Raw genomic sequence first — 16,931 nt, 5'->3', positions numbered from 1 at the left:
TCCCCCCTCTCTCTCCCTCTCCTTCTCTGTCTCTCTCTCTCTGCCCCCCCCTCTCTCTCTCCCTTTCCCCTTATCCTTCTCTCGCTCCCTCTCCCTCACTGTCTCTCTCTCCCTCACTGTCTCTCTCTCCCTCACTGTCTCTCTCTCTCTCTCCCTCACTGTCTCTCGCTCTCTCTCCCTCACTGTCTCTCGCTCTCTCTCCCTCACTGTCTCTCTCTCTATCCCTCTCCCCCCTCGCTCTCCCTCTCCCTCTCCCTCTCTATCCCCCCTCATTCTCTCTCTCCCTCTCCTTCTCTGTCTCTCTCTCTCTGCCCCCCCCCTCTCTCTCTCCCTTTCCCCTTATCCTTCTCTCGCTCCCTCTCCCTCACTGTCTCTCTCTCTCTCTCCCTCACTGTCTCTCTCTCTCTCTCCCTCACTGTCTCTCTCTCTCTCTCCCTCACTGTCTCTCTCTCTCTCTCCCTCACTGTCTCTCGCTCTCTCTCCCTCACTGTCTCTCGCTCTCTCTCCCTCACTGTCTCTCTCTCTATCCCTCTCCCCCCTCGCGCTCCCTCTCCCTCTCCCTCTCCCTCTCTATCCCCCCTCATTCTCTCTCTCCCTCTCCTTCTCTGTCTCTCTCTCTCTGCCCCCCCTCTCTCTCTCCCTTTCCCCTTATCCTTCTCTCGCTCCCTCACTGTCTCTCTCTCTCGCTCCCTCACTGTCTCTCTCTCTCGCTCCCTCACTGTCTCTCTCTCTCGCTCCCTCACTGTCTCGCTCCCTCGCTGTCTCTCTCTCTCACTCCCTCGCTGTCTCTCTCTCTCGCTCCCTCGCTGTCTCTCTCTCTCGCTCCCTCGCTGTCTCTCTCTCTCGCTCCCTCGCTGTCTCTCTCTCTCGCTCCCTCACTGTCTCTCTCTCTCGCTCGCTCCCTCACTGTCTCTCTCTCTCGCTCCCTCACTGTCTCTCTCTCTCTCGCTCCCTCAATCCCTCTCCCCCCTCGCTCTCCCTCTCCCTCTCCCTCTCCCTCTCTATCCCCCCTCATTCTCTCTCTCCCTCTCCTTCTCTGTCTCTCTCTCTCTGCCCCCCCCCTCTCTCTCTCCCTTTCCCCTTATCCTTCTCTCGCTCCCTCACTGTCTCTCTCTCTCGCTCCCTCACTGTCTCTCTCTCTCGCTCCCTCACTGTCTCTCTCTCTCGCTCCCTCACTGTCTCGCTCCCTCGCTGTCTCTCTCTCTCGCTCCCTCGCTGTCTCTCTCTCTCGCTCCCTCGCTGTCTCTCTCTCTCGCTCCCTCGCTCCCTCTCTCTCTCGCTCCCTCGCTGTCTCTCGCTCCCTCGCTGTCTCTCTCTCTCGCTCGCTCCCTCACTGTCTCTCTCTCTCGCTCCCTCACTGTCTCTCTCTCTCGCTCCCTCACTGTCTCTCTCTCTCTCGCTCCCTCACTGTCTCTCAATTCAATTCAATTCAATTGACTTTATTGACATGGCAAGTTATTATTACTTACATTGTCAAAGTATACATATCAAAAAATTTAAATAAAATATATATGTATATATATACACAAAATATATATATATTTATATATAAATAAATGGTGGTACTAACAGCAATAATAATAGTAGTAGTGGACATGGGATTACCATTAATAACAGCTACAACAACAATATTAATCAGAACAACAATACATTAAAGCAACAGTAGTAGACCAGTGTCAACATGACTGAGAAGACACATGACCTGGTACGAAAGACAAAACAAAACTAAGCTAAATGGGAAATATTATCAACATTACTTTGCATTTTTCACTGGCTGTCCCTCAGGCTGTGGCAGGAGGACACATATTTGGCTGCCAAAACTGCACATTTTGGCTTTTCACCCAACAAATATTTGAATTTTTCTTCATCTTTTATAGTTTCAAATTCTTTGTATTGAATTATAATTTTGGGAAAGAAATATGCTCTTAGGTCTGAGTATTTGTCACAGATATCTCTCTCTCTCTCTCGCTCCCTCACTGTCTGTCTGTCTGTCTGTCTGTCTGTCTGTCTGTCTGTCTGTCTGTCTGTCTGTCTGTCTGTCTGTCTGTCTGTCTGTCTGTCTGTCTGTCTGTCTGTCTCTCTCTCTCTCTCTCTCTCTCTCTCTCTCTCTCTCTCTCTCTCTCGCTCCCTCACTGTCTCTCTCTCTCTCTCGCTCCCTCACTGTCTCTCTCTCTCTCGCTCCCTCACTGTCTGTCTGTCTGTCTGTCTGTCTGTCTGTCTGTCTGTCTGTCTGTCTGTCTGTCTGTCTGTCTGTCTGTCTGTCTGTCTGTCTGTCTGTCTGTCTGTCTGTCTCTCTCTCTCTCTCTCTCTCTCTCTCTCTCTCTCTCTCTCTCTCTCTCTCTCTCTCGCTCCCTCACTCTCTCTCTCTCTCTCGCTCCCTCACTGTCTCTCTCTCTCTCGCTCCCTCACTGTCTGTCTGTCTGTCTGTCTGTCTGTCTGTCTGTCTGTCTGTCTGTCTGTCTGTCTGTCTGTCTGTCTGTCTGTCTCTCTCTCTCTCTCTGTCTCTCTCTCTCTCTCTCTCTCTCTCTCTCTCTCTCTCTCTCTCTCTCTCTCTCTCTCTCTCTCTCTCTCTCTCTGTAATTCATGCTGCTCATCTTCAGTGTCTGTGGGAGAGACAAATTAAAAGCAGATTCTCATATCACTCCGTCACATTGAGCTGCAGGCCTCATGAATCACAATCAATTCGATTAAGCAGCCTTCCCGTTCCCCCCCTCGCCCCCCTTCCCAGCCCCAACCCTGGGGGCTGCCCTGTCACTGCTAAACATCTGTATTTATTTACACAATCACACACCTAACTAACTGCTTCCCCAACATGCCGCTCCCCGCAAAAAATCAATTAATGCTTGTTTGTAAATGTCAGAACAGTGTTGGGTGTTTTATTGAAGAGAGAAAACAGCATTGTTGTAAATTGCATGTTACCGTTGTGGGGTGATGCTTGGTGAGCTGCTGCTGCCAGCTCCCTCAGTGGCTGCTGCTGCCTCTGATTAGGACACATCATGATTACCCTGCAGGGCCAATGAGAGGGCGACAGGGACCTCCCATGTGACCATACACAAGCACGGTGGCAGGGACGGACGCGGTCCTCTGTCCCCATGGAGTGGTGGCATCATGCGGCTCTTAGCAACCGCCTTCTAGCCCAGGGTCAGGCTCATTTCTGCTCCCAGCTCCAAGTCCCAACACTGACAGACAGAGCCCCCAGCCCTGAGTCTGGTTCTGAATCTGGGTCTGCTTAGCTCATCAACACTCCATTCCATACTCACACAAAGCCACCAGGATGTTATAATGCTGTTTAGAGGAGCCATAGATTTCCCTTTCATGGCCTGCTGGTGCAGATACGAACTGGAGAAGAAGTGCTCCTCCTCGTCTTCCGCCTGGCGAACCAGAACCCAGAGCTTCACGGGCCTCATCTCTAATGAACTGATTGAAGTGGTTTGTTTCCTGGCGCTGGTGTCAGGGTGGCGGGCCGTGTTGTGTCCCCCTCCTCGTAAGAGGCTCACCTCTGCCCGTATGCATGCATGCCAGTATATAAATTGCTGAATCAGTGTCAGTGGCAGAGTAATGGCACGGGGGGCATCGTAAATTAGAGCGAGCGATCCCAGGGCGCAGACACTGGCTGTCGTGTCTGAGTGAGCACTACGCTCCTGCCCTAATGAATACCTTCATCTGGCCCGGCAGTCAGCAGATTGGCCTACGTTGATGGATACTGTCAGCCCCATGCCATACCACATTTCATTGCACAATAAACATGGCTGTCAAAACCAAACAAAGTGAAATCAATTCATCCTGTACAGTGAGTGCGTGCTAAATGAAATGAATGTACTGTGGGGACGGTGGCAGCAGAGGTAGTGTATTATTCCTGAATCCTGACGGCGTAAAACAGGGAGGTAAAGACATATATACTTTTCTCAACCAGGCACGTGTACAGGTATGTGTGTGTGTTAAAGGGGATACTTCGAGATTTTTTTACAATGAGGCCTTTTATCTTCTTCCCCAGAGTCAGATGGACCACTGGATACCATTTGTATGTCTCTGTGTCCAGTATGAAGGAAGTTAAAGGTAGTTTCACGAGCCAATGCTAACTAGCATTAGCTAGCAGATACCCATGGACATCCAGTCATTACGTTAGCAATAGTGCTAGCGCTAGTTAGCAACTTCCTTCAAACTGCACCCAGAGACATAAAAATGGTATCCACAAGTTCATCTGACTCTGGGGAAGTAGATAAGGGGCATTGCCAAAATCCTGAAGTATTCCTTTGAGGAGAGATAGAAGGTGTGAGAGGGTTTTTTGTCTTGTGTGTATGTCTGTTGAGAAACAGGCTTTTTACCTCAAGTTGGAGAAGAAAGGCTGGGCTCTAGAAGAGCTTGTTGACCGGGGTCTCTCCCCAGAGCTCTGAAGGAGGATGATCATATGAACAGTATGGTGCAGGCCAGTCTGAGCCAGAGAGGTAGCTATATCCATCCATGCACAGTGCAGAGCAGGCAGATGAGAGCGGGTCTGACCGTCAGATGCCTGATATGACTGTGGCTCTGAGACTGTTGCCTGGCGGAGGCTAAATGACAAGAGCTGAGTCCCCAGGGCTCTGGCTGATGTACCGTGACAGTGTGAAGAGGCAAATTGCACTGGCCTCCGAGATAAAGGGAAGCCTTTCCGGATCATAAATGTGTCGGTATGACTGTTAAACATGAGCTGGTGTAAATGGATTTGGAGGCCCTATATGGAGGCACAGCCCAGCGGGGGCCTGGGAGAATAGGGCCTCCTGCTGGACGGTCGGACCCCAGCCGGAGTCCCCCCTGAGTCCCAGCCAAGCCTCAGCCAAGTCCCAGGCCTCGCTCCTAGAGATCAGGCCTACCACCACAGGACCTCCATCCCCTTATCAGTCTGGACATGGCTGTCCACCCCCAGCCCAGCAGGGCGTGTGTGTGTGTGTGTGTGTGTGTGTGTGTGTGTGTGTGTGTGTGTGTGTGTGTGTGTGTGTGTGTGTGTGTGTGTGTGTGTGTGTGTGTGTGTGTGTGTGTGTGTGTGTGTGTGTGTGTGTGTGTGTGTGTGTGTGTGTGTGTGTGTGTGTTGTCTCTCACCTGCTGTTTCCTTAAACAGTCTCCTATAGATAGTTAAAGCTCTATCTAAAGTTGAGCCAGTCCTCTTCTCGCCATGTCTTACTTCAGGGCTTATCTCTGTACTGTGCTGAGTAGAGCCAGTGAATGAGTCTGTGGATAGTGAATTAATCACAGAGTAGCGCTACACTCCATTACTCATTAACAGTTGGATTTTGTTTATCAACTGAAATAATACTAGAAATCAAAGTGCAGGTAACGTGTGCCAAGATGGAGGGCTAGTAGAAGATCCTAATGAGAACACTTCACATGTGGATGATGAAATATGCATGAGTCATCCTAAGCTTTCCTTTCCAGATTTTGGATCATTAAAGATGGATGGTAGCATATGGAAAGCTTTTTTTGTCTTATTTTTCAAGTCTTGTTTATCAACATGTTTTTGTTTGTTTAAATATTCATACGGCTTTTATTTAATTCTTTCACATCTTACATATAAAAGGAAGCAAATGGGGGGGGGGGGGGGGCTTAAGAAGAAGAATGTTATATTAAGCACTTGGCAGAGTCTCTTCCCTCCTTGATTGTATTTTTCTTAGAAGGACTGCCTCACGCACCATATTTGTTATTTAAGTTGGTATTCGTGCTTGTTTTAAAGAAACTTCTGGAACTTCAGTTTGAAACGTATGGGGCTGAATTTAGAAGTGTGAATGCTTGTTGAGCCCCAGACAAAATATTTAACAGGTATTTAAGTCATGGTTCTCTTCTTCTCTTCTTTTGGGTTTGGATATATGTGTTGATCCGTAGGGTCGCTCCCCTGCTCTCACAATGTCCCCTTGTTCTACATTCAAAACATGCTCGTCAAATCCAGTCGTCAGAGCCAGTCTGGTCCAGTGGAAAGGAACCTTGAGAACTCAATTTCCTTCACCTTGTAGTGTAGCACCAACCCTACCTCTGGTCTGGTCTCAGTCCAGCACAAACCCTACCTCTGGTCTGGTCTCAGTCCAGCACCAACCCTACCTCTGGTCTGGTCTCAGTCCAGCACCAACCCTACCTCTGGTCTGGTCTCAGTCCAGCACCAACCCTACCTCTGCTCTGGTCTCAGTCCAGCACAAACCCTACCTCTGGTCTGGTCTCAGTCCAGCACCAACCCTACCTCTGGTCTGGTCTCAGTCCAGCACCAACCCTACCTCTGGTCTGGTCTCAGTCCAGCACCAACCCTACCTCTGGTCTGGTCTCAGTCCAGCACCAACCCTACCTCTGGTCTGGTCTCAGTCCAGCACCAACCCTACCTCTGGTCTGGTCTCAGTCTAGCACCAACCCTACCTCTGGTCTGGTCTCAGTCCAGCACCAACCCTACCTCTGGTCTGGTCTCAGTCCAGCACCAACCCTACCTCTGGTCTGGTCTCAGTCCAGCACAAACCCTACCTCTGGTCTGGTCTCAGTCCAGCACAAACCCTACCTCTGGTCTGGTCTCAGTCTAGCACCAACCCTACCTCTGGTCTGGTTTCAGTCCAGCACCAACCCTACCTCTGGTCTGGTCTCAGTCCAGCACCAACTCTAACCTACCTCTGGTCTGGTCTCAGTCCATCCCCAGCACCAACCCTACACAATCCCCAGCAACAACCCTACCCAACCCCTGGTCTGGTCTCAGTCCAGCTCCAGCACCAACCCTACCCTAACCCTGGTCTAGTTTGATCCCAGTCCAGCCCCAGTCTCAGCCCCAGTCTCAGTCTCAGTAGTAGTGATGACAGCCCATTGGGTATGGGGGTTGAACGTGGCTCGTGGCAGTTGATTAATTGCTCGCCTCGCTCTCTCTTCTCCTTCTTGTTCCTACTCTGGTGTTTCCAGGGTGGAAAGCTCTGAATGGCTCTGGTACCGGAGCAGATAAACCACAACAGTATTATTGTTGGCCTACAGGAGGCGCCAGCACAGCCGAGGCACGGGTCTACAGGGAAGCCCGGGGGAGGAACAGCAACGAGCCCCACATCAAGAGACCCATGAACGCCTTCATGGTGTGGGCCAAAGATGAGCGCCGCAAGATCCTCCAAGCCTTCCCAGACATGCACAACTCCAACATCAGCAAGATCCTGGGTAAGCCTTTCTTCTTTCTCTCTCTCTCTTCCAGCCATACCTCTCTCCTTCATCCAGCCATTACAGAGTCTGTTACAGTCTGTTAGCCTTCCTGTGTTAGATTATGTTTTTTTTTTTTTATCTGACCAATTTGGAAGGAACAGGATTGGATTTGGTCAGAAAGTCAGGAAACTGGCATGAAAAAAATATATATATATTTTTATAGGTTTGTTGAGACTAGCGTTCTTAGGGTTGTCAATGAGAATTTTGTCGCTGAAAAAACAGTCCTTATAGACTTGATGCAATCAGTTTATTATTAAATTATGTTGTAGGCTTTCGTTAAAATTAAATGTTCCCTATTAAGCACAATGAATTAATAGGAAAGCCCAAAAGCGTCTTCCCTTTTGAAAAGTCTGGTGTAGTGTAATCCTCCTCAACAGCCCCCCCCCTCCTCTCTCTCTCTCTCTCTCCCACAAATCTCCCCTCAGCTGGGTATAAACACTAGGCTGTTTGGCTGTTGGCAATAGTGATAAACGTGTAGTGTTTAAACCACTATGTTAACAACAAGAAGAAACAGAACGCCATTCATGAAACAGTGGAACACTGTGGAGGCAAATTGCCTGTCGGACAGAATCTAACACGTTACTGTTCGTGACGGGAGACCCAACGGTCTGGCGGTTCAGAGCTGAAATCTACAGTCGTTCATTGATATGTCGAAAATATTTGTTCACCGTATAAAAAAGTCAGGTTTTTCCAACTGCACATTTTATTCAGACAGGGTATAACTTAAAACCTTTGTAACAGTTTATATCTTAATGACTTTTATGCTCATTTAGGTGTGTTTAATTAATCTAGTGTGCTCTGTGCCAGCTGAAGCCCACTGTGGTTAATACCTGTCTATGTGGACATAAACATTTGTAGCCTGGTACCAGTGGGAGTGGGGGGTGAGGCGAAGGGAGGCGGGGGGTGGCATGTTGTCTGATTCGCCACAGTGGCTCAATCAGCCCTGGCTTACAGATGGATTTACCGCCATGTCACTGCCGTCAGTGTTTGTCATGAAAAATGACAGTGGTTAAATGGGTCTCGTCCCCACTGCACTGAGTCAATAGATCACAGCTTTTAAAAGTGGCATCACCCAGGCTGGAGCAGGAGCAGGACACACTAGAGATCAGCTAGAGACTATTTACAGGCCTGGTGTAGTTTCTGTTAACTCACCCACAGCCCAGCCACTGGCTTTATGGGTTTACATGGTTACTACAGAGACCACATAATAATATACTGTATCCACAATGGAAACTCCTATTTGCATTGATGTATCTATTGATTCTTATTAACTAATTATTCCTAAGTACTTTTTACACCTCTGTAGTGAAAATGTACGTTCAAAGTGTATGTTTTACTGATATCTGTGTGTCTGTGTTGTGTTACAGGCTCTCGTTGGAAGTCTATGACCAACCAGGAGAAACAGCCGTTCTATGAAGAGCAGGCCCGTCTCAGTAAGATCCACCTGGAGAAGTACCCCAACTACAAGTACAAGCCCCGGCCCAAGAGGACCTGCATCATCGACGGGAAGAAGCTCCGCATCGGCGAGTACAAGCAGATGATGCGCTCGCGACGGCAAGAGATGAGGCAGTTCTTCACTGTGGGGTAGGTGCACAGTGAAGAACGCCAGGCTTAGAGCACAGGCGCGACACACACACACGTAGACACACAGCTAAATGACTATTCTGAAATCAGTTGGCTTTTTGACTGAGAACAGACTCTCTCTTCACTGTGCTTACACTAAAGATTGTTGTAGTGTGTCTGTAACTTGTCACACTAAGGCCCTGACCTTCGAATCAACCCAATGCATCAACCCGTTAAATCATGTATGTTATACAGCCCTCAGAATAGATGAATAACGTTTTAACTAGTTTCCCTTTTCCGTAAAAGAAAAGTGTTCTTTTTTTCTCCACGTGTAGTGATGACGGTGGTGATAGTTCGTCGTACGCAATTTCCAACCGATTTGCGGAGCATTAATGAAACCCCAAGTCAAACACATTTCCTCATACACTTTACTGTCAAGTGTTTTTTAGTAGTAGTGATTTATCAATTTGAGACAATAGCCGACTGCAATAGCAGAGAAAGAGATGCCGACATTATTACAGGATATAAAGCATAAGTATAGATTTACAGAGGCCTGGAGGGCAGCTGTCTGGAGCTTAACTTCCTCATTTACTGCGTGTGGTCAGTAAGGAGAAGGCTTCTCCAGGTGTTCCCTCATCACCCGTAAGCTATACGATCACTGGAGTATCAATCACTGCTAAAACACCAGATGAGAGAGAGAGAGCGCACTAACCACCAATCGGCTTTATGTTACCAATAAACTGGGTGCCGTTTCAGAACGACTCAGAACGGTGCTGTCTGGACAACTGTTCTCCCAAATCATTTTCACAGAACCATTGGCTGAGAACACACCTCTGTGGAGAACAGTTAATCCAGCTAGCTCTCTCAGTTTAAGTGCTGAAGTGGAGGTGTCTTTAGGGTTGACTTGAGCAGCACACACACTGTCAGCATTCTTTCCATTTGCTCATCCCATGTGATTCTAATTGTTTTCCTTTATACATATTTGAAGTAAAGCCTTTTTCCATCTAAAAAATAACACAGAACTGATATTGTTATGAGAAGTAAGTCTGGATTATAATGATGAAACAGGAACAAACTTGTCTAATAGTCTCTCTCTCTGTCCTTCGTTTTCTCCCTACAGGCAACAACCGCAAATCCCCATCAGCACCAGCGCCGGCGTGGTCTACCCTGGGGCCATAACCATGGCAACGACCACACCCTCCCCTCACATGACGTCTGAGTGCTCCAGCGCCTCAGCAAGCCCGGAGCCGGCCATTCCCGTCATCCAGAGCACCTACAACATGAAGATAGAGCCCAGTGCCATGTTAACCAACGACCCCATCATCAACGGAGAGGTAGATGAGATGGACATGTACGAGGACTTTGACGAGGAGCCCAAATCGGACTACAGCAGTGAGACTGAGACACTGGAGCCCATCGTCAGCGCCAACTGAGGCCTCTCAACACCCGAGCCGAGACATACACACATTCATACTGGAGAACCATCCCCAGGGCGGAAGACTGACTGAAGGAGGAGAAACAGAAGAACAAAAAAATACAGAACAAAAAGAAATGGTTCTGTTGATGCATCATTTAGGAGCCTGCATGCATATGTGGCTCCGTCAGAATCAACAGCTAAAGGTCTTAAATATTTCTTACATTGTGTGAAGCCGTTTGGTTTTGTTCGTTTTGTTTTTTATTATCTCATCGTTTATTTTTTGTGTTTTGTTCATGGACATTTACACAATTAGGTTATTGCCCATACAACTTTGGATGACAGGACTTGAAATGTAACGTTTGATATGAACCCATAATTCTTACAGTCTTACTTTTTTTCTTATGATATACATATTATTTTTTTCTCTTCAGTTAAATGCTTTTAATAGATTTCATTACTGTTTTTGATGGGAGTTATATATTCTCACTCAGGTATGCTGTGCCAGCCAACAGCTTGTGAATGTTTTAAATACGAATTTATTTGAAACTATTTAGAAAACAAAATATTTGGAAAATCATATTAACTAAAAACAAACAAACAGAACAATTCCACAATTCTGGGACATAATCAGACTCCCTTATTATTAATTGTTTTAGTATTATTATTATAATAATAATTATTGGTATTATTAACATACTGTACAATTTTGTGCAGATGTGCCAAACGTTTCAAGGTTTTTTTCTCTTAAATAATTTGTTTGAGTCTCGAGGGAGAGACTCGAGTCTAAGACAATCTCTTAATATCTTAGTGCGGCTTCAAAATCCAGTTTCTTTATATACCTTCTATATTGAAACACTCAGGAATCTGGAGACAGTGTGCTGTGTCTAGGGCAGGAACAGGAAGTGATGCAATAGCTTCAGGTGTGGTTGTTCATAATGGCAGCTGTTCTCCATGGAGACCAATGCGGTGACCAACAGGCCCTTCTCTCCCTGTCCCTCTCCAGCTCATGTCACCAGCCCGTCTAACACAGAGCACTATAACACTCCCCTCACACTCTCTGCTCATTCTTCAACTCAGTCTTACCAAGTTCTTAATCAGAGTGATTGTAATCAGGCCAGAATTCCAAGGGGCCAAAGGCATCCAATCTGTGGGATTGAAAAGGCAGCGAAAGGCAGCTTTGGGGGCATTATAATCACAAATTGCTGTTTTACAATGTGTAGCTACAGTACATTCGGTTAAATACTTTAGCCCCTACTGGGGCGGCAAGTTTTAAAGTCTTTGGTCTTAACAATTTTTTTTTTTTTTTTAATCTTAAGTATTTTTTCGACATTGTAAATCTTAAATTGACACGGGAAGATCTTAAAGCAGAGTTAACTACTGCAGCAGTCTTAAGAGAAGAGGCAGTGTGTGAGGGAATAACATTGTGTTTTTATTAAAGGAGGGTTACAGACAAAGTATTACATTCTAACGAGTCATATGAAACACAACAGTATTCCATAAACCACACCAGATCTGAGATGGTGATTCTCTACATTCATGCACTTAGATATTAACACTTACTACTTCATTTTTCAACTAAGTTAATATTTTATATTGAACAAAATGTTTGTTGTTTTATAATGGCCAGTTGCCTATTTTACATAAAGTTAAACATAAGTATTTTAGAGCAATTGAAATTGCACTTCTGTATTTTATTTACATACAGACAATGAGTATGAAATATAACACAATCAATCAGCTCTTAATCTTGTGACAATCAGTCACAAACTGAAAGTCCTTTACCTCTTGAATGGTTATTTTACCAGTTGAACAGATCCCAGGTTGTTACCTATGGAGAAACAGCTAGAGATGGCCAGCAGTCAAGGCCTTACTGTCCATAATACAGCCCTCCTACAGGCCAGAAGGACTAAGTGCCTCCCTCTCTGCCCTGCCCCTGCCCTGTCCCGACCCCTTCCCATGGCAACCCCCACACCCAGGGGGTGCCATCTGGCTCAGAGTGGCAGGCAGCGCTAGGCTGGGGAGAGGAGAGAGGGGGAACAATAAGGACGGGGCACGTAGCACTTATTGTGCTCTCCATCAAAGTGCAGGCAGTGAGGCCTCCACTCTGGCTCCCGCCCTGGCCCAGCCACTATGCGCTGGCGAGCAGATGGAACAAGTACATCAAGCTGTGGGGGATTATTAAAATGACTGACGAGTGGGTATCATCTCAAATGCAGCATTATTAATGCATGAGCCCGGCTATTCTCCTCCCGTGCCCTTGAACCTGTCCATTTCAGACCAAGCCCAGAGGTTTAAAATGATCTAAATGGCTGGTCACCAGCGCTGGCTGTCTGCATGGCCAGGACTCCCTCCTACTGCTGGTCACTGCATTACTCTCCCAGGTCTAATTGATACAGATGGCTCTTTAGTACTTTAAATCTTTCTCGACCCATTCAGAGCTGGCTTTTATTGTGTTGTGTCCACGTTTGAAGCATTTATCTTAAGTCTTAGAAGTTTTTAAGCACCTCATTATTAATTTCCATTTCAGTTTCTTTTTTTGGTTGGTTGGTTTCTTTGTTGCTATTGTTGTTTTAAGGTACAATGCTTTTTTCTAGGATTTCCTCCCATACACAAACCTAAACAGATTTCCCTCCAGGTCAACATGTCTAGGTTTTTAAGCTGTTACTTCTGTTTGCTGGTTGATTGGTTGATTTGTACGTGATTTGTACATATTTCTATGTCCATGCCAAACCAATTCAGTGGGCTGGTAGTTAAAAAAGGACTGTTGATAGGACTGAAACTTGACTGCGCTTGTATAACAACAAAAAAATACAAAAAAAATAAGAACTTATATCTCGCAAGGAGACAATGTTTCATAAGTGTTATAAGCACTGGATATAAATTGTATTTTTATCAATTCTGACTAATGTGAAGCTGTTGTACCAGAAAAAAACCTGAATGAACAAAAGTCACGACGACTTGGACTCGTGGGCTCGTTCTCACAGTTACCAGATTTGAATAATTTTTCAGTCTACTTGTTTTGTTTATTTATGCAAAGACATGTGTAGTGAATGAACACTTTGTCTAAGCTCCAGGGCCACCAAGGGGAGAGAGACAGCGCGCGAGAGAGACAGCGCGCGAGAGAGACTGAGCAGTAAACTCAACAGAAGGCTTGCATAGTAACTGGTTAGCTGAGAAACACCGCATTTCAGACACACATTTTATTGGTCACATATGTTTTGTTTTGTATATTGTATTTGAAGCTATATAGTGAGTATAGACATTTTATTGTATTTATTAGCCACTGTTGGCTCTAAAATTGTCAGTAGAACATAATGAAAGGACAATCAGAGAGAAAAAAATATGTTTAATGAATTGGAGCTTCATTTTTCAATAAATTCACCATTTCATTATAGATTTTATTGTAAATACAACATAGGAAATAGAATTATATTTTTGTTCATAAGTACTGAGTGAAGTATAAGTTATGTATTTGACTGTTCTTTTTTTCTTCGTTTTTTACATCAGTGTATGTTGATCCATGTTCTTAAAACTGACAGGTCACTGTACGTCATGTAGATTCTGATTATTTCTCCCAGTTGAAGAGAGCAGTATTGGACGGTTGAAGAGAGCAGTATTGGACAGTTGAAGAGAGCAGTATTGGACGGTTGAGAGAGCAGTATTGGACGGTTGAGAGAGCAGTATTGGACGGTTGAGGAGAGCAGTATTGGACAGAGCTGTAGCTGAGATAGACAGACAGGCCCCTTCTTGCTAGCGTTTCAATGACCTCCCTCAGACAATTCAAGGAGCCAATCAAAACCCAAGCTGTACTCCTTAGCCTTAGACATTAAGGACAAACATTATTTTTTATAAATAACTTCATTTGTATCTAATTACATGCACAGTCGGTACAAATAAAGTACTCTGTATCTTTCATAGGGACAGTGCTAAAATTCATCTGAACAACAAGCAGTTAAGATGTATATGTTTTTATTATACAACTTGCGTTTGCAATCATGACTCAATCCTAGCGACATACCTTATCACTTGTGTTTTGTGTTTTTCACAGCCCTCAGTGGTTATACTGTTATGTGTCAAATTTGAACGGAGGGGTTGACAGTAGCATAAATGAATAGATACATTTTAATTGCACATCTGCATGCATTTGTTACATTTAAAATTAGAATGACCCAAGAGGATTTTATTCATTGGCAATTTTACAGAAGTTCTTGGGGAGATAAAATTGAAGGGAGTGTGCAAATATTTATTAGTTTTAACGTGGCACAATGCAGAGCCACTCGTGTGTATTCTAGGCCTATACTCTTTTTGTCCTTTTCTATGTGTTGCTGACCTTTTTAAAGGCAGCCCATCCAGCCATCAGCAAAGTGTAGTTATGACCTTTTCTATTAATCCATCTGTCTCTCAGCTATGTAAATGCGAACAAAATTCAACAACTGAAGACTAAGCTTGTATGCTGTTTCAATAACTTAACTTAAATGTAATGATTTTTTCTGTCATTGAACTTTGTGATGTATATGGTGGGAATGTTCTCTGTGTTCATGTAATTAGCACAATTCACTGACATGCTGGACTGACATGCTAGCTGCTGTTCAGGAGTGTAACATTTGCTGTTGGGGACAACTTATACAGTTGTCAATGGTACTTTGCTTTCTAGATTCATTTTTTGTCTCTCAAGCAACACTGTGTGTGGCTCTTCTGTCGCTGGGGCTGTTGCTGTTTTGAAACCGCTGGCAGACTGATACAGTTTTCTGCGTAGAAATCTATTTCTTGGCAGGTACCTAGGGCAGGGCAGGTATTGTTTGGGCGTAACTAGAGAAAATGAAATAGTGTCTGTTGCTGCTTTGAAAAAAGTTTTAATTCTGAAAATGTAAATAGTTTATCATAATATCTTGTGTAAAGTGTAAAGTTTTTAATTGAACTTAAAAAAGGTTGCCATCACATTTGTGTTCACTTTCTTCTTCATACAGTACAAAAGGACAGCTACTTGCTGAGGATATTATTGTTAAATTAAAAAAGGAAAAGGTACTAAAATATTTTATTTAGCTTGGCTTCAAAATGTAAACCAGCAAGTCTTTGGTTTCCATGTGCAGTATTGACGTGAGGTAAACTTAAGGTGAAATAATTCTACAGTGGTATGTATTGGAGACCAGTCTCCTCTGTGTTGGTAGTATTAATACACTATATCAAATAAAATACACCAGATGACTGACACATTTGGGTGTATCTAGGCACCTTAGTAATGTGTGCAAATATCTAGGTTGTGTTCCCCACAGGATGCATTCAGGCATATTGTAATGTAACATCATCTTTCTATATGTACTCAATTCATTGATGTAACAAGGCAGGAGTGGGTTGTAGAACTGCCTGTTTAAGCTCATTTACCTCAAGAGTTTCCTCCTTTTGCGTAAAAGAGTAAGAAATTGTGTGACAAAGTCTCACCATCACTCCCATCTTTTGTACTGCTGTTGACACTTACAAATTAAAGAGACATTTTGTTTTAAGATCCGAGTCTCTATTTTGTTGTTGTTGTTGTGCATTGATTGTCCATTGATTTCTCATGCAAAAACTACATTGATTTCTCATGATACATTTCAACATTTTATTTTCTACTGCAGTGTGGGATTGCATTTTTTAAGGACAATTATTTATCTAAGGTGGCCCATAAGTCATAGTTTATCATTAGAATGAGTGCCACTAACTGATTTTCACATTAACTAATGGTAGAGATTACATTACAGTATGGTGTCCATTTTCGGACATCCTCAGCCTCGTGCCTAAAATATCATATGTTACTCAAACAAAGCAATACATTTATTTTTATAACCTTTCGTCTCAAGACAATGATGTTGTTTTCTGAAACACTGCAGTATCCCAGCCCTCCCGCCCAATGAGAAGAGACCATTAGGGAGACAGAGAAAGCATGCAGTAAAGGTGTGTAGAGGACCTGTGACCTATCGCGCAGGTAGACGTTCAGAGGGCAAGGCCCAGTGTGTGTGCTCCTGCAGCCAGACACAGCCAGGTTTATGTGCCAAGCAGGGCCAGAGGAAAGGTCAGGCAGAGAGCGATCAACTCAGACGACGTGTGGTCATTCATCTCCTTGGATCCCTGCCATCCATGGCTCATCATCATCTTGCTAGGCCTAGGGTCGACGGTAACAAGATGGAGTCATTTGTAGGCAAGGTTTCAGGAAACAACAACCTTTCAGAGGTGTTTGATTCCAAGACAATTAACAACACTGTGGTCTTATATTTCTTTTGAGATTAGGTTTTTGATATACACTACAGTTGTCATAGTTTCATGTTGATATACACATGCAGTCATTTCTCTGCTGCCATAAACAGTCCCTCTTTCCATTCACAAAAAAACTATTTGCATTTATGGTGAGTGATATATCAGGGCTGTAAATAAAACGCATATCCATGGTGTATACGGTTCAGCAGGGAGGAAAGCTGCTTTTCCTTTCTTCAAACTTCTGTTTGCTGGAGTAAAAAAATATCTAAAAGTAAAGGTTCTGGAACAGGAGCCATTTCCAAACATTTTGGAAAACCATTTAAGTGTCTTTTGTTCTCTTCATCAATCTTTTTTTTGTCTTTTACCAGTGTGCTGCCTGTGAGCTGTCTTCCTGAGAGCGTAAAAGCCCCAGTTTAACTGCGGCATGTATAATAGACGCCTCTGTCAGCTCTCTCCAGCAAAAGTGCCCAGCGGTAGATGGAAAATTAGACATATACCGCTGCACAATAAATCTTATAGTAATTCTCCAAGCTTGCAT

At 44.6% G+C, this 16,931-nt stretch overlaps 1 protein-coding gene across 13 annotated transcripts in view; it reads left to right on the top strand.

Annotated features, from left to right (window-relative positions):
* Nucleotides 1-15,663, top strand: part of LOC139575894 (transcription factor SOX-6-like) — a 91,563-nt gene extending 75,900 nt beyond the window's left edge. For 9 of the 13 annotated variants that reach the window (XM_071401323.1, XM_071401316.1, XM_071401322.1 and 6 more), the window contains 3 exons: nt 6,898-7,140; nt 8,550-8,766; nt 9,866-15,663. In XM_071401323.1, the coding sequence (XP_071257424.1) occupies nt 6,898-7,140; nt 8,550-8,766; nt 9,866-10,178 (773 nt within the window). In that variant the 3' untranslated portion in view covers nt 10,179-15,663. The remainder of the gene's footprint in view (nt 1-6,897; nt 7,141-8,549; nt 8,767-9,865) is intronic. The other 4 variants (XM_071401320.1, XM_071401319.1, XM_071401318.1 and 1 more) reach the window with 1 other exon arrangement.
* Nucleotides 15,664-16,931: the final 1,268 nt, after the last annotated feature.

The sequence above is a fragment of the Salvelinus alpinus genome, chromosome 5, assembly GCF_045679555.1.
Source record: "Salvelinus alpinus chromosome 5, SLU_Salpinus.1, whole genome shotgun sequence".
Lineage (NCBI taxonomy): Eukaryota > Metazoa > Chordata > Actinopteri > Salmoniformes > Salmonidae > Salvelinus > Salvelinus alpinus.
Note: the sequence above shows the minus strand (reverse complement) of the source record. Positions and strands in the feature narration are given on the sequence as shown.